The 18,681-nt window shown below is 43.8% G+C and overlaps 1 protein-coding gene across 2 annotated transcripts in view; it reads left to right on the top strand.

Annotated features, from left to right (window-relative positions):
• LOC110489841 (solute carrier organic anion transporter family member 5A1) overlaps nt 1–18,681 on the top strand; it is a 91,080-nt gene that overhangs the window by 69,748 nt on the left and 2,651 nt on the right. For both annotated transcript variants that reach the window (XM_021562783.3, XM_021562784.3), the window contains exons 5-9: nt 1,722–1,886; nt 6,437–6,635; nt 12,941–13,100; nt 17,259–17,500; nt 18,424–18,488. In XM_021562783.3, coding sequence (XP_021418458.3) covers nt 1,722–1,886; nt 6,437–6,635; nt 12,941–13,100; nt 17,259–17,500; nt 18,424–18,488 — 831 coding nt within the window. The remainder of the gene's footprint in view (nt 1–1,721; nt 1,887–6,436; nt 6,636–12,940; nt 13,101–17,258; nt 17,501–18,423; nt 18,489–18,681) is intronic.

Genomic DNA, 18,681 nt, shown 5'->3' with positions numbered 1-18,681 from the left:
TGGCGAAGTTGGCTGTTTTTGTTAGGAATAAATAGTCTTCACACAGTTCGCAACGAGCCAGGTGGCCCAAACTGCTGCATCTACCCCGACTCTGTTGCAAGAGAAGTGACACAATTTCCCTAGTTAAAATACATTTGCATTAGCAGGCAATATTAACTAAATATGCAGGTTTAAAAATATACTTGTGTATTGATTTTAAGAAAGGCGTTGATGTTTATGGTTCGGTACACATTGATGCAACAACAGTGCTCTTTTCGCGAGTGCGCTTGTTAAATCACCCATTTGGCGAAGTAGGCTGTGATTCAATGATAAATTAACAGGCACCGCATCAATTATACAGGACAAGCTAGATAAACTAGTAATATCATCAACCATGTGTAGTTAACTTGTGATTATGTCAAGATTGATTGTATTTTATAAGATACGTTTAATGCTAGCTAGCACCTTACCTTGGCTCCTTGCTGCACTCGCATAACAGGTAGTCAGCCTGCCACACAGTCTCCTCGTGGAGTGCAATGTAATCGGCCAGGATTGGTGTCCAAAAATGCCGTTTACCGATTGTTATGAAAACTTGAAATCGGCCCTAATTAATCGGCCATTCCGATTAATCGGTCGACCTCTAGTCCAAATTGTATCATCGTGACCTCTTGAACCCAAACATTCTAGATATGTTCATGCACGCAACCACACACACACGCACACACACACACACGCACACACACACATACACACACACACACACACACACACACACATTCACACACACACACACACACACACACACATTCACACACACACACACACACACACACAATCCAATGAATGATAAAACAAAGAAAGTGTGAAATTGGGTTAGGAGGAGCTTATAGCTCTAATTATAAATTGTCTTCAGGCAGCAGGGGAGCAGAATTTTGCGTTCCTGGTTTCTGAAGGCTTATTCACATATTCTGGTTATGACTGGAGAGAGAGATATGTGCAACAAAAATATTTGGAATTGAACTTTAAGTGGTGTTTCAAGTGGCTCCACACTCCACAAAATATACAATCTCTCAGCACAACACACACTCTATGCACAGAGGATTGTGTGTGTGCGTGTGCGTGCATGCGTAAAATCTCTGTGATACTGATGATGCTTCCTGAGGTGTGAAAGGAAACTGTTTCCTCTGTGACCAATAACAAACAGCTGCTGTCCAAGCAGTGATCACTCTGGGGTGTTACAAATAAAATGGGACCTCTAGCGTGTTAAGGATGTCTTCCTTGTAGAGAAACAACTCACATTGGTCGATGTTGCGTATTGTGGATCCTTGATGTAAATCCAACGTTTTATAGAAAGAATTGAGCAAAAATTGTCCAATTAGTGCACAGTAGCTGTGTGTCTAGATAGCTGTAATGTGTTACCACCCAGGGCTATTGAACACACAAGAACACATCGTCTTTTCTTCTGGTCAATGAGAACATTGGGTCATTGGTGTTATTTGAGGTGAGTGTCCCTTGTCCCACCCTGCCTTGCCCGGTAACAGTGGGTTATTTATAGGGCTGTGGCGTTCATGACATTATGCATGACATTATTGTCATGCAAAAGACTGCCGGTCTCACCGTAATGCACCGTTAATTAACATTTAGCGTCTCCAGACCTTCAAGCATACAAGATGTGTGTGTACATGTGTGTGTCTACTGTATGATTGTCTATTAGTGTACTCATGTCTCTGGTCTTTCCCCAGACCTCCCCAAGGCAGCGATAAGGATCCTGTCCAACACGACGTTCCTGTTTGTCAGTCTGTCCTACACAGCAGAATGTGCCATCGTTACAGCCTTCATCACATTCATTCCCAAGTTCATAGAGTCCCAGTTTGGCATCCCTGCTTCTAACGCCAGCATATACACAGGTAAGACTAACACTGTTTCTCGCTCTCGCTCTCTCTCTCTCTCTCTCTGTGTGTCTCTCTCTGTGTGTCTCTCTCTCTGTGTCTCTCTCTCTGTGTCTCTATCTCTGTCTCTCTCTCTGGGTGTGTCTCTCTCTCTCCCTGAGTGTGTCTCTCTCTCTCTATCTCTCTGTGTGTCTCTCTGTCTCTCTGTGTGTGTGTCTCTCTCTCTGTGTCTCTTTCTGTGTGTGTATGTGTGTGTGTCTCTGTGTGTGTGTGTGTGTGTCTCTCTCTCTGTGTGTGTCTCTCTCTGTGTGTGTGTGTGTCTCTCTCTTTCTGTGTGTGTGTGTGTGTGTGTGTGTCTTTCTATGTGTATGTCTCTGTCTCTCTCTGTGTGTGAATGTCTCTCTGTCTCTCTTTTGCTGTCTGCTGTCTGTGAAGGTTAGAGAGAGGAGAGAGATACTGAGGAGCTAGCCTTATCACTCATTTACACAGAAGAGCGGCAGGGTAGCCTAGTGGTTAGAGCGTTGGACTAGTAACCGAAAGGTTGCAAGTTCAAATCCCTGAGCTGAAAAGGTACAAATCTGTCGTTCTGCCCCTGAACAGGCAGTTAACCCACTGACTTGCCTAGTTAAATAAAGGTAAAAGAATATATAGCCCTCTGTCTTCTTCTCTCAATTACTCTTCCTGTCTCTTGAGTTGCTCTACACACACACACACCTGAGGGGACATGGTACTGTAGTGTAGAGGGACAGTCAGAGGGCTCTAGTCAGCTCTACTGTTGTGTGTGTGTAAGCTCGACAGTCCTGTACTCTCACTGAGACGTTCTCATGCACTGACCAAATGGCACACATTTGCGACACAAACCCACACTCAGATCACAACAAACACATTGTTTCCACATGGCCTTTGCTGTAGCATTTGTAATAACATGTATTTTAAACATGTACCACGGCAGCCATATTGCTTCAAAAGCTCACCACCCATCAACACATACAGAGGTCAGAGGACTAACGTCACCGTTAGTCCTCAATCAGTGAATCGTCTCTTCCAATCTATAACACTTAACACCCTAATCTGTATTATTGGGAACTAGCAGGTCAATGATTGACAACTCGATATTGACAGGGCAGCCTTCGACAGCCCAGGGAGGGAGAAGTGTGTGTGTGTGTGTGTGTGTGTGAGGCACCCACGGTGACGTTAGTTCATCTGCCTGTTGCCAAGAGACAAGAAGAGAGAAAGATAGGTTAGTAGTGTAAGATGATGATGTCAACAGAGGATACCTTAGGAGGAGCAGAGTCATGGAATGATGAGGGCTGATCTGACCATTCACAAAGCACAGAGTGCTGATCTAGGATCAGTGTAGTATTTTGGGTTATAATGCATAAGATCACATGTACGGGCGGGGATCTGATCCTAGATCAGCACTCCTACTCTGATACGCTTTTTGAACATTATGGGTATGAACATCCTAGCTTGTTTTACGAAGAGATAAGAGAATACTGTCATTGGATTGTAGGAATGGTAGAGGTGTTGAGTGTGTGGTGGGGAGGGGAGGGGGTGTAAATGCCTGTATGCCCGTTTGCAAGTATGTGTGCATAGGTATGTGCTGTGGTGTGTGCATGTGCTGTGGTGTGTGTGTGTAGTTGCGTTCTCTCAGGGGCACGAGAGAACTGTCACTGTTCTCGGCTCATTAGTTACAGCTACAGAAATAGTAGCATCATCACCCACACCTCTCTCTCTCTCTCTCTCTCTCTCACTCACTCACTCACTCACACACACACACACACACACACACACACACACACACACACACACACACACACACACACACACACACACACACACACACAATCTTTCTGCTAAAACATTCTTTCTAACCTTTGTGCTGTCCTCCGTCTCATCCATCATTCTATCCTTCCTTTCTTCCTCTGTCCACTTCTCCTCCCTCTTTGTCACCAGAAGCACCACTGTAGAAATGCTGTTTAAATCATGTGTTGTCCTGGTAGCAGAAGAGGTCCGTCTTGCGATCTCGCTGAAGAGAGAGGGGGTCTTTTTCTCTGCACATAACACGCTGTTGAGGTGTAGAACATGGAGAACGCTGCTCTCCTCTCTGCTCCTGTGTTTCCAACCCCCTCCCTCCCTCCGTCCCCTGTCCCCCCCTGCCTCGCTACCCGGCCGAGAGGGCCCGTCACACACACATAAAGGAGAGCGAGGATAGAGAAAGTGAGAGAGAAGACAGCAGCAGCAGAGGGAAGTTTTAGCAGACAGATGTGTGTGTGAGGTGTGAAGAGGCAAAGAGAGGTGTGTGTGTGTGTTTATTTTTTCACTTTCATTTAACCAGGTAGGCCAGTTGAGAACAAGTACTCATTTGCAGCTGCGACCTTGTCGAGATAAAGCAAAGCAGTGCGACAAAAACAACAACACAGAGTTACACATAAACAAACGTACAGTCAATAACACAATAGAAACATCTATGTACAGTGTGTGCAAATGTAGAAGAGTAGGGAGGTAAGGCAATAAATAGGCCATGGAGGCAAAATAATTGCTATTTAGCATTAACACTGGAATGATAGATGTGCAGATGATGATGATGTGAAAGTAGAGATACTGGGGTGCAAAAGAGCAAGGGGATGAAGTAACAATATGGGCATGAGGTAGTTGGGTGTGCTATTTACAGATTGGCTGTGTACAGGTACAGTTATCTGTAAGCTGATGCTTAAAGTTCGAGAGGGAGATATAAGACTCCAGCTTCAGTGTGTGTGTGTGTGTGTTTGTGTGTGTGTGTGTGTGTGTGTGTGTGTGTGTGTGTGTGTGTGTGTGTGTGTGTGTGTTTAGGCAAGCAAGATCTCGCCACAGAAACACATGAAGCACTTACAGGATCATCAGAAGCTACAGTCCATTAATTACAGTGCCTTCAGAAAGTATTCAGACCCTTTTATTTTTTCCACATGTTGTTACATTACAGCCTCATTCTAATATGGGGGTGGAGGGCCTTGGTGGAGGCCACTGTGTTCTTGTGGACCTTCAATGCTGCAGAAATGTTTTGTTGTCCCAGATCTGTGCCTGTCATTATAGGGCATTGTGTCTAGATTGATGAGAGGGGGGGGGGGGACTATTTAATCCATTTTAGAATAAGGCTGTAACGTAACAAAATGTGGTGTGTCTGAATGCTTTCCGAAGGCACTGTATAATCCACATAATTATTCACATGTCCTGTTGCTGCAGGTTTTTTTTCCTACTGTAGAAAGCTGGCTCAAATTAAGGTCCTACATCTGTAGTTCATATAAAGATCATGTAAATGGGGAATGTGTGTGTGTTTGTGTGTATGTGAGTGAGAACGCGAGAGGGAGATATAGCACATACTATGTGAGTGTCCAACCATGCAAACACACACACGGTATTCAGACCACTCTCTTCTCTGATCCTATGTTTCCTACCGTCTTCCCTCCATCCCTGTTCATCCCCTGTCTCCCCTGCCTTGTTACCCACCCGAGAGGGCCTGTGGCTGGGATAGAGGTCAGGCATGTGAAGCCTCTCTGGGTCCTAGTCTTCCAGTGGAATTACACACTGACCCCGTCCTGCCTCTGCTGCCAGCAGTCAGCTTTGACTTACCCTGCCTGTCAACTAGGGTGTGGGTGTGTTGGCTGCCCGAACCCGGCTCTAGCCTCTAACTACTACAGCCCTCCCCCAGCCGGCCCTAATATAACTCACAGCCCCAACCCACACTACTCACTGCTATTATACAGTACAGTAACCGACCTCCTGCTACTTTATTGCCCAACAGCTTCTTTGTCACAGTTATTAATGGATTGCATTTTGCCACAATATTGTTTTGAACTTTTGTTTTAGGACTAATGCCCAACTGAACATTCTACTCAATGCAGTCTCAATGGGTGATGATGACGATTTCGTCAAAGTGATTTACTGTGGCTTGGAGAAACAACATTTCAAAAGGCGGCAAATAATTAGTAGGACAAGCTTTTGTCATCATTGTGATGTCTCCAGATTGACTTTAGATGCAGTATAACGTTGTCTAGAGTGGAGAACGCTGAAATTTTAGCTAGCTACCATTAGCATTGCTAGTTATTTCTGACTAACTTTGCTAGCTAATGGTACCATTTGACATCTCTCTAAAGTGAGCCTGACCACATCATAATGGCGGCAAAGTTGTTTCCTACTAATTATTACTCTACTTTAGCAATGCCATCGTATTTCCAGTCCACTATCGTGTAAATTTGACGAAACAGTCATTAGCCACCGTTCAGAAAGACTTGGGATTAAGCATCAGTGCGACATCAATATGCTGAGGCATCTGTAGAACGTTGATCACAATGGCAACGATGCGACCGAGTGAGGAAAGTGCAAGCCATGAATAATATGTTTCACAACAACTTGTTGTCCATGTTTGTTACAATATCCCTCTAATACCACGCCCTCTGCCCATTTCTTGTCTTGAATGCTTTTCCTGAACTATAATTGACACTCAATCACTCTTGCCGTCTTCCCCTCTCTCTCTCTCTGCCTCCCTCCCACCTCTCTCTTTCCCTCTCGCTCTCTCTCCCTCAACCCAGGAGTGATCATCGTGCCCAGTGCTGGGGTGGGTATCGTCCTAGGGGGCTACATCATCAAGAAGCTGAAGTTGGGAGCCAGAGAGTCAGCCAAGCTTGCTATGATCTGTAGCGGGGTGTCTCTGCTCTGTTTCTCTACGCTCTTCATCGTGGGCTGTGAGAGCATCAACCTGGGAGGTATCAATATACCATACACCACTGGGTGAGTTACTGCAATACTACTACTACTACAATACTACTAATATACTACTACAGATACTACTATTACATCAACGTACCATACACCACTGGGGAAGTTACAACACAACTACTACTACTCCAATGCTACTACTACTTCTACAATATTACTAATATAATATAATACTATATATAATACTATACATGCCATACAGCACTGGGTAAGAGTTGTTTTTATTTTTTTTATTTAACCCAACTAGGCAGCAGTTAAAGAGTTACTACAATACAACTACAGAGTTACTACAATAGTACTACTATACTGCATATATTAATATTATATCAACATACCATAGACGACCGGGTAAGATATGGAGAAAAACTATGAATATAATACTGCAGCTATTACTATAACATCAACATACCATACACCACTAGGTAAGAGTTACTACTACTACAATACTACTACTATTCAACAGATATTAGTATAACATCAACACATACCATACACCACTGGGTAAGTTGCCTTAATGACAGCTTTGCACACTCTTGGTATTCTCTCAACCAGATTCATCTGAATGCTTTTCCAACAGTCTTGAAGGAGTTCCCACATATGCTGATTGTGGAGGCCAGGTCATCTGATGCATCACTCTCCTTCTTGGGAAAATAGCCCTTACACAGCCTGGAAGTGTGTTAAGTCATTGTCCCGTTGAAAAACAAATGATAGTCCCAGTAAGCGCAAACCAGATGGGATGGCGTATCGCTACAGAATGCTGTGGTAGCCATGCTGGTTAAGTGTGCCTTGAATTCTAAATAAATCACTGACAGTGTCATCAGCAAAGCATCATCATACCTCCTCCTCCATGCTTCACAGTGGGAACCACACATGCGGAGATCATCCGTTCACCTACTCTGCGTCTCACAAAGATATGGGGATTGTAACCAAAAATCTCATCAGACCAAAGGATAGATTTCCACCGGTCTAATGTCCATTGCTCGTGTTTCTTGGTCCAAGCAAGTCTTTTCTTCTGGTTGATGTCCTTTAGTGGTGGTTTCTTTGCAGCAATTCGACCATGAAGGCCTGATTCATGCAGTCTCCTCTGAAGAGTTGATGTTGAGATGTGTCTGTTACTTGAACTCTGTGAAGAATTTATTTGGGCTGCAATTTCTGAGGCTGTCACTCTAGTGAACTTATTCTCTGCAGCAGAGGTAACTCTGGGTCTTCCTTTCGTGTGGCGGTCATAGCGCTTGATGGCTTTTGCGACTGCACTTGAAGAAACTTTTTCCATATTGACTGACCTTTATGTCTTAAAGTAATGATGGACTGTAATTTCTCTTTGCTTATTTGAGCTGTTCTTGCCATAATATGGACTTGGTCTTTTACCAAATACGGCTATCTTCTGTAAACCATCCCTATCTTGTTACAACACAACTGATTGGGTCAAATGCATTAAGAAGGAAATAAATTCCACATGTTAACTTTTAACAAGGCAACACCTGTTAATTGAAATGCATTCCAGGTGACTACCTCATGAAGCTGGTTGAGAAAATGCCAAGAGTGAGCAAAGCTGTCATCAAGGCAAAGGGTGGCTACTTTAAATAATCTAAAATATATTTAGATTTGTTTAACACTTTTTTGGTTACTACATGATTCCATATGTATTATTTCATAGTTTTGAAGTCTTCACTATTAATCTACAATGAACAATATAGAAAAACCCTTTGACTGGTACTGTATACTATTATATCAACATACCATACACTGCCTGGTAAGAGTTACCGCATTACTCGTACAATACTACTACAGATATTACTATTACATCAATATACCATACACCACAGAGTAAGATACAGTATATCAGAGTAGTAGTATTGTAGTATAACTATTACATCTAGCTACGTCCCATACAGCACTGGGTAAGAGTTACTACAATACTATTACACCGATGTTACTATTACATTAAGTGGATAAGGATCGCTGATATCACTGTGACTATTACCACAGTGAAATCCACAGGGTAAGAGTCGTTACTATATACTCATCATCATCGGCGGGTCGTGCATGATTGTCCCCCTGATGGGTCCTGCTTGTGGGTCTTCAGATGGCCGATCTGGGAGCCACATATTTTGGTGCAGTATGGGCAGGGGGTGAGTGATGGTTGGACCTTCTTGATGGAAAGTCTCTCCTTTAGAAGTCGCCGCTTGTGCTCTGCGCCACGGCGGAGATCTTCTTTGTACCGCGCTACCCCCTCTTGGACAGTTTTTCTCCATGTCGACCTGTCTTTTGTAGTACTTTTAGCGGTAAGTCTTTGGTATCGCTTCTTTTTCCCTCCAGGAGTCAACTGGCCTGTTTCGGGAGGCGAGTTGGCACCATGGCCCGTCCATCAGAGCTGGTGTTGAGTGGTGCTACTGATGTTTGCCTCCTTGGGGACACTGGTGTTGATGCGCTTGTCTTCCCAGCTGATCCTCATGATGTTGCGGAGGCCATCTTTGGTGACACCAAGGCTTTAAGATGGCTGCTGTATGTGGTCCATATTGCTGACCCATACAGTAGAATAGGGAGAAGTACTGCTTTGTAGACCAGGATTTTGGTTCTGGCCTGGATGTCGCGATTCTTGAAGACTCGTTTGCTCAGTCTTGAGAAAGCTCCACTGGCATGGCTTAGGCGGTGATGTATCTCAGCGTCAATGTCGGCTTTGGAGGAGAGAAGGCTTCCAAAGTAGGGAAAGTGGTCCACATTTTCAAGAGTGGTATTGTCCATTTGTATTGCTGGGGCTGGTGTATTTATGTCACGCTGTGGTTGGTGGAGGATTTTGGTCGGCCAGACCGAGAAGCTTGTCTACCTTTTGCGAAAGAGTCCAGGATGCACTGAAAGTCCTCTTCCGGGTGGGCAGTGATGGTGTTATCATCTGCATACTGGAGCTCCACAATGGAAGTGTTGGTCATTTTTGCTCTTGGCCTTGAATCTGTTCAGGTTTGCAGTCTGTTCTGTGCAGGATCTGGACTCCCTGAGGCAGATTTGAGCCTGTGAGGTGGAGGATGGCCACAATGAAGATAGAAAACAGGCTGGGTGCAATGATGCAGTCCTGTTTAACTCCAGGGTCCACCTTGAAGTGAAACACTTTTACTGAGCACTAAAGCTGACTTGATATCAAGCAGCAATCCCAGTATTATCTTACTACTATGTTACTCTATGGTATTGGCTACAAGACTTATACATGATTACTACTATGAGTCCTTATATCACTGAAGACTATTGCTATTCTTCAATGGTTTATCATTTGCCACTGTGAGCGAATGCATTATTTAACACCAGTGTTCTATTTTAACCATCATCAACACCTATTCAACAGCCGTTAGTTCTATTGGCGTGGTGTTGGCGTGACTGGTCCATTAGCAACCACACACACTCACACACGCACGCAACACTATCATCTGCTGTGGAACACAGAGGATTCATCCCCACATCACCTTCTATTTCTGTTCTGTTTTATATAGTCCCATCAAGGTGTTGGGTGTTTGTGTAATCATCACCCCTCATGCTTGGTCCCCATCCTGCGTCCCTGGATGGCATGGAAATTGTGGATGCACACACACACACACGGATGGACACACAGACACACTGCTAACATGTATAGCATATGTGATCCAAAGCAACAGCTGTACATTGGATGCGTTTTAAATGGCACCCCATTTCCTTTATTTATTTATTTCATTTCACCCTTATTTAACTAGGCAAGTCAGTTAAGAATACATTCTTATTTACAATGACGGCCTACCCTGGTCAAACCCGGACGACGCTGGGCCAATTGTGCGCTGCCCTATGGGACTCCAAATCACGTCATGGTAGTGCACAATGCTATAGTGGACTACTGGGACTTGGTCAAAGTAGTTCACTATGTAGGGAATAGGGTGCAATTTGGGACGCAGACAGTATGTAATGTGTCTCTAACCCACTCTACCGTATCAGACCCTCTTCTCTTTTCTACTTCTGCACTGTCCTGTCTGAGCTGAACGGGTATCCCAGACAGACTGTTCTGAGCATTCCTTTGTCTCAGAGAGTCAGCATTGTCCTGTCTGAGCTGACCAGTATCCCAGACAGACTGTTCTGAGCATTCCTTTGTCTCAGAGAGTCAGCGTTGTCCTGTCTGAGCTGACCAGTATCCCAGACAGACTGTTCTGAGCATTCCTTTGTCTCAGAGAGTCAGCGTTGTCCTGTCTGAGCTGACCAGTATCCCAGACAGACTGTTCTGGGCATTCCTTTGTCTCAGAGAGTCAGCGTTGTCCTGTCTGACCTGACCACTGTCCCAGACAGACTGTTCTGAGCATTCCTTTGTCTCTGAGAGTCAGCGTTGTCCTGTCTGACCTGACCATTGTCCCAGACAGACTGTTCTGAGCATTCCTTTGTCTCAGAGAGTCTGTGTATAGATCAGTTAACAGGAAGCTGTGAGCTGATGATGAAGAGGACTGGGTTTACTGGCAATATCATGAGGAATGTCAATAGTGGCATAACTACTGATTCACACTAACACACACTCTGACCGCATCCGAAATGGCACCCTATACACTATATAGGGCATTGCTATCCTGGGTAAAAACTGGTGCACTATACAGGCTCTGGTCAAAAGTAGTTCACTGTATAGGGAGTAGGCTTCCACTTGGGAAGCAGACTATGTGTCTGACCCTAGTTCACCTCTGACCTCTATCGCCCAAGGCGAACATTATACCAACAGTAGGGAAACAACTACAGTACCAGGGAATTCATCCACTGCCCCCTCTCCTGCTATAGTATACTAATCTGTATCCTGTTGACTATATGAATTGTTATTTTATGTTTCTGTAGCATCTGCTGGCTCCAACTGGTGCAGCCAGCCAGTCACAGTGGCTTTGTCTAGAGTGGGGATCTGTAATCACCATAGTGCGAGTGGTTCGCCAAGCAGGGGCAGACTGACTCCCTTCTGTGCCCCCTCCCCTGCCTGTTGGCCTAGTGCTGGAATTTGATGGGGGTTTGTTATGTCAGGGTCAGACCTAACAACCCAACTCACAACTGAAGGGTTATCTCAACCTGACCTGAACTGACCTAACCGGACAGATTGACAAGGTAGATAATTCGATTTAGGGGCTCCAGGTCGTTATTGTAAAAGAGAACGTGTTCTCAATGACTAAATAAAGGCAGCAAAAACGTGACTGCTTACATCATTTGGAGTTGCCATAACATGGTCTAGTGGTGCATAGTGGCGTAATGATATAAGTGGGGGAAAATATCATGCTATTTGTATGTTTTGAATGTAAAAGTATATTCCTGTCTGTGTGCTTTCGCAAGGTGGTGTTTGTAGCCTGACTACGGTTTTAACAGTTCCCAGGTTTTCCAGTAATCCCAGTTGGAAGATTCACGGAGTCAGGAGGAAATAAGCAGGGTATTCGGGAAAGTTCTCCGAATATTGAGGTGTTGTGTTCTATCGTTCCGATAGAGCTCAGTGTTGGAACTCCCAGAGTCAACTGGAGACAGGCTTCTCTTCCCCACTGTGTTTAGAGGGATCAGATCATTGTTTGAGTTAGAACCTGGTTCCCACAGAACTGCTGTAATGTTTATTCAGTCCCTATCACTCTCTCTCTATATCCCTCTCTCTGTCTATCTCTCTCTCTATATATATATGTGTATATATATCTCTATATATATATATATATATATATATATATATATATATATATATATATGTATATATATATATAGATATATATATATATATAGATATCTATATATACACACACACTGAGTGTACAAGACATAAAGAACACCTTCCTAATATTGAGTTGAACCCCCCCCCCCCCGACCCATGTTGACTCCAATGCTTCCCACAGTTGTGTCAAGTTGGCTGGATGGTGGTGGACCGTTCTTGATACACACGGGAAACTGTTGAGCCTGGAAAACCCCAGCATCATTGCAGTTCTTGACACAAACCGGTGTGCCTGGCACCTACTACCATACCCCGTTCAAGGAGCGCTTACATTTTTGTCTTGCCCATTCACACTCTGAATGGCACACATACACAATCCATGTCTCAGCTGTCTCAAGGCTTAAAAATCCTTATTCAACCTGTCTCCTACCCTTCATCTACACTGATTGAAGTGGATTGAACAAGTGACATCAATAAGGGATCAAAGCTTTCACCTGGATTCACCTTGTCAGTCTATGTCATGTTCATAATGTTTTGTACACCTCTCTCTTTTTCTATCTTACAATTCCTTGTTTGTTCTGAAAATGTAGGAAATACAGGTGTGCAACATATCATTACTCCAATAAAATGAAATGTAACTCAACTCTCTCTCCAGGCCCACCCTGACTATGACCCATCATAACCTGACTGGAGGCTGTAATGTGAACTGTGGCTGTAAGATCCATGAGTATGCCCCTGTGTGTGGCTCTGACAGCATCACCTACTTTAACCCCTGCCTGGCTGGGTGCAGCACGGTGAGCAACGGCAGCACTGGGGTAAGTACACACTCGACGGACCAGGCAACACCTGTACACACGTGTGTATGTGAGGAGTAGGCTTGTCTGAGACCTGAAGAATTGTGTTTGCTCCCCGCGTTCAAGACTCTGTATCCTTGATCCTGAGAGATTGTAGAGAGACAGCTCAACTCACATTGTTAGCGCCAGCACACAACCACAGGCCCCTTTTCACTGAATGACAATACATGATGTCATTTGGGCAGTTGTTTGAATTAAGTGGTCTGTTGTGTGCCAGCTGTATCAAATAAATACATTTGATGAATTACAATTAGTGGATCTTTGTAAAACTGACTATCCTACTGATCCTTGACTTTGGCGATGTAATTTACAAAATAGCCTCCAACACTCTACCTAACAAATTGGATGCAGTCTATCAGTGCCATCTGTTTTTGTCACTAAAGCCCCATGTACTACCCACCACTGCGACCTGTATGCTCTAGTTGGCTGGCCCTCGCTTCATATCCGTCGCCAAACCCACTGGCTCCAGGTCATCTATAAGTCTTTTCTAGGTAAAGCCCCGCCTTATCTCAGCTCACTGGTCACCATAGCAGCACCCGCCCGTAGCACATGCTCCAGCAGGTGTATCTCACTGGTCACCCCCAAAACCTATTCCTCGTTTGGCCGCCTTTACTTCCAGTTTTCTGCTGTAATGACTGGAACAAATTACAAAAATCACTGAAGCTGGAGACTCATATCTTCCTCACTAACTTTAAGCACCAGCTGTCAGAGCAGCTTACAGGTCACTGCACCTGTACATATCCCATCTGTAAATAGCCCATCCAACTACCTCATCCCCATATTTGCAGCCCAGTATCTCTACTTGCACATTCATCTTCTGCACATCTATCATTCCAGTGTTTAATTGCTAAATTGTATTTACTTCGCCACTACGGCCTATTTATTGCCTTACCTCCCTAATCTTACCTCCTTTGCACACGCTGTATATCGATTTTTTATATTGCGTTATTGACTGTATGTTTGTTTATTCCATGTGTAACTCTGTTGTTGTTTGCGTTGCACTGCTTTGTATAATTTCACAAGCCCTGAATTCATTATTATTGCTGATATTGCTGATTGTCTGAAATCCAGTGTTTTGACCATTAATTGTACAACAAAGCGTATCCAGAGAAATCGCAATATCCACTCAATGGCCAGTTTCTTAGGTACATCCATCTAATACTGGGTTCAAATGTTGCTCAATTGGTATCAAGGGATCTAATGTGTGCCTGGAAAACATTCCCCACGCCATTACACCAACAGCCTGTACCGTTGACACCAGGCAGAATGGAGCCATTGCTTATGCCAAATCCTGACTCTCCCATCAGCATGACGCAACAGGAACAGGGGTATGTTGGATATTTTTTCACTCCTCAATTGTCCAGTGTTGGTGATCGCGTGCCCACTTGAGCTGCGTCTTCTTGTTTTTAGCTGAAAAGAGTGGAACCCGGTGTGGTCTGCTGCATTAGCCCATCCGTGACAAAGACCGACAAATTGTGCGTTCCGAGATGCCGTTCTGCATGCCACTGTTGTTCTGCACCGTTATTTACTTGTTTGTGGCCCGCCTGTTAGCTTGCACGACACTTGCCATTTTCCTTTGACCTCACATCAACGAGCTGTTTTTGCCCACATGACTGACGCTGACTGGATGTTTTTTGTTTTTTGCACTATTCTTGGTAAACCCTAGACACTGTTGTACAGTGTAAAGACTGGACTAGGAGACTGGACTAGGAGATGTTTCTGAGATACTGGAACAATCACGCCTGGCACTGAAGATCATACCACGCTCAAAGTTTCTTAGGTCACTCGTTTTGCCCATTACATGGAACAGTAACTGAATGCCTTGATGCCTGACTGCCTGCTTTATATAGCAAGTCACAGGTACCTGACTCACTGTCTGTAGGAGCAACTATTTTCACTAACGTGGTGGTGTACCTAATAAACATGCCACTGAGTGTATATTGTGAATCGCCCATAAATTTGAAAAAAAATCGAGATATGATTTTTACGCCATGTCGCCCAACCCTAGCTAGCTGGACAGTCGCACTGGAACTCGACAACCGTATCTGCCCTTTAGACATTCTGGGAGACATTTGTGTGTGTCCCCAATGGCACCCTATTGACTATTTGGTCAAAAGTAGTGCACTATATAGGGATTAGGGTGCAATTTAGGACGCACATGGTGCTTCAGTGAAAGGTGTGCTGGTTTCCTAGCAGCAATATAATCAAATCAAATGTATTTATATAGCCCTTCGTACATCAGCTGATATCTCAAAGTGCTGTACAGAAACCCAGCCTAAAACCCCAAACAGCAAGCAATGCAGGTGTAGAAGCACCTGAACAGTTGTTCAGAACTGTTTCATGACTTAATCCCAGCTGTCTCCTGAAGATTATTCAGGATTCAAAATGCATCATATTCCCAATAACACTGGTTGCCAAAAGAAACAAAAAAAAGGTCAAACGAGTCTGTACGATATTCAGTAAAATATGTATCTTACTTTTAAGCTCTGTGAGAGTTGATTTGGGAGTAAACCTGAAAAGATGATCTAATATGTTATGCTAGCCCATTGTAAGCCATTTAGCTGCAGCCTACAATAACATTGAGTCCTCTACCCCCTCTCCCCTTCTCTGAGAGGTAAACCCTGGCCATGAAGACCCATCCTAAAAACAATATCAGACAGGATATCACAGCAAAGCTAGACAGGGAAATGCCTAGGGGCGGGTTACAAATTGCACCCTATTTCCTATATAGTGCCTTACTTTTTACCAGTGTTCATGTGTCACACACACCCCTAGATTATTTAGGCACAACACTGGCCTTAGAGAGAATGCGTGTTTGGCTGAGCACACAATGCACCCACAGTGCAGAAGTCTCACCACATAGCTACAGTACAGTATAACATCCCAAGGTGCCTTTGATGTAGCCAAGGGAGCAGGGATGGGTTTGATTACCAGTGAGAGTTGAATGTTTCTGCTGCATTAAGGGTTCTAGGAGATGGAATACAATGTCCCACTGGCAAGTTTCCCAGAAAGAGTGTGTGTGTGCAAGTTAACTTTGTCCTTTCCTGCAAACCACATAAACTGTGTCTGTGAATATGTGTGTGTGTGTGTTTACATGGAAGAGTGTGTTTGTGTACGTATAATTAGAGGGTGTACAAGTGTGAGGTGTGAAATGGAAATGTATTTTTTTGCATGGAGTCACGGCCAGGTGTGTGCGTATACTGTGTCATTATTGTTTCTCAACACTTCTACATGAATGTGGATGCCACCATGATTACGGATAATCATGAATGAAGATTAGCAAGAATGTTACAAATGCACAATGATCATACCCATAAAACATGCTAACCTCTCACCATTATCAATAACGGGGGAGGTTAGCATTTTGGGGGGGAGATATTCTATTCTAATTTACAATAGAGGCAACTCCAAAATGACACAATACATTATTTACCATTCATTTATATCGGGCACAACATAATCCAAAACACAATCAAAACAAACTGCGACGGCATCCAACAAGCTTGACGTCAACTTGTCCAGTGATTTGTTTTGTACCGACATTTAGAAAGTGCACCTAGAAGACAAATGTGACGTGATAACATCATGTGCCCCGCCCGGCGTACCTTCAAAATAATGCTGCAATAGAAGTTATTTGAAATACACGTTCCCTCATTTGTTGCAATGAAGAAACTTTGACAAAAGACAAATCCAGCCGTCGAACATATAAAAATGTATTCAATCTTTAGAAAATGTCTCCTACATCTGGCGTTTCCATAAATGTCGCTTTTGTGGGCAAACCCCTGGGTGGTGGAAAGCTGTCTACTGTGTGCCGGGATGAGGAGACCAAATACTACTCTTTTGACTAAATGTAATACACTGATTTTGTCTAAATACTTATAACACCTTGAAATGAGGGTACTAGATAAGTAAAGTGCTTTCAATTCTAAACAGTAAAACAGATATGTCTGAAAAAATAATTAAAAGTGACATTCTGTACTGTCACCTCATATGAAACATTTGATCCCAAATCCAAAACGCTGGAGTATAGAGCCAAGTTAAAAGATGTAGCTTCACTGTCCAAATAAATACTTAGGGGAGTGTATATGTATTAAACATGTCCATCTCCTCCACCAACAGATCAGGAACTACACAGAGTGTACGTGTGTCCAGAGCCGACAGGTCATCAGCCCTCCCGCTGGTGGTCAAGGCAACCAACTGCAGCTGGTCATCGTTAAGACCTACCTGAACGAGAACGGCTTCGCGGTGTCGGGGAAGTGTGACCGCACCTGTAACACCCTCATCCCCTTCCTCATCTTCCTCTTCATCGTCACACTCATCACCGCCTGCGCTCAGCCCTCCGCTATCATAGTCACTCTCAGGTAGGAGGACTGTGGCCACTCAAGCTCTTAAAAACTCCTTGCCCTGCAAATGAATGATTTCTGAATGCTGCATATCGCTACTAAGTAAAGTGTTACCCAGATTCCTTCCCTAGAACCCTTTCCTTCATGAACACTGATCTAACTCTTCCTAACTCCCCATGAAGGAAGTCTGACATAGGAATTCAATTCCGGTGTTGAATGTAGTAATGTGTGAAAAGTGCAGAATTATGTGCATTCGGCATTAATGCGTTGAGAAGGTTTTATCTATCATAGGTCAGATTGCTAACACTCTCTGAAATTCTTGCTATTAACACGATTAAAGGAGCCCAGCTCCAGTTTAAACAAGATTGCAAAATGTTAGATTTACGGGGCTTTGACTCCCAATACTTTCTACAGTTGTGTCAAGTTGCCTGGGTGTCATTTGGGTGGTGGACCATTCTTGATGAACACAGGAAACTGTTGAGCGTGAAAACCACAGCAGTGTTGCGTTCTTGACACAAACCGGTGTGCCTGGCACCTACTACCATACTCTGTTCAAAGGCACATATTTTGTCTTGCCCATTAGCCCTTTGAATGGCACACAAACACAATCCATGTCTCAAGACCTGTCGCCTCGCCTTCATCTACACTGATTGAAGTGAATTTAACAAGTGACATTAATAAGGGATCATAGCTTTCACCTGGATACACCTATAAAAACACTAACATATACACTGAGTATACAAAATGTTAAGAACACCTGCTCATATGTGAATCCAGGTGAAAGCTATGATCCCTTATGTCACGGAAAGAGCATGTGTTCTTAATGTTTTGTGTACTCAGTGTATATGTTAGTGTTTTTATAAGGAAGTGTATGCACTTTATATTTCCTCTGTAATCCAGTCTCACTCTCCGTCCATCTGTCTCTGTCCATCACTCCTCAGGTCTGTGGATGAACAGGAGAGACCATTCGCTCTGGGGATGCAATTTGTCCTGTTAAGAACTCTGGGTAGGTTTCTGCGTAGAGATTCTATCATTCATATTATGTGATTCTATATGTAGTTCTATGAGTTACTGGGTATTTTTACAGGCACAGTGAGCTTGTAGTGTTCCCACATCACTCAACCAACCAGTGGAGGCTGTTGAGGGGAGGACGGCTCATAGTAATTTTGGTCTGGAACGGAATGTATGGTATGGTATCA

Source organism: Oncorhynchus mykiss, chromosome 15, assembly GCF_057628025.1.
Source record: "Oncorhynchus mykiss isolate SJ-2025 chromosome 15, ASM5762802v1, whole genome shotgun sequence".
Taxonomy (NCBI): Eukaryota; Metazoa; Chordata; class Actinopteri; order Salmoniformes; family Salmonidae; genus Oncorhynchus; species Oncorhynchus mykiss.
The sequence above is the reverse complement of the archived record's forward strand: the minus strand, read 5'-3'. Positions and strand labels throughout refer to the sequence as shown.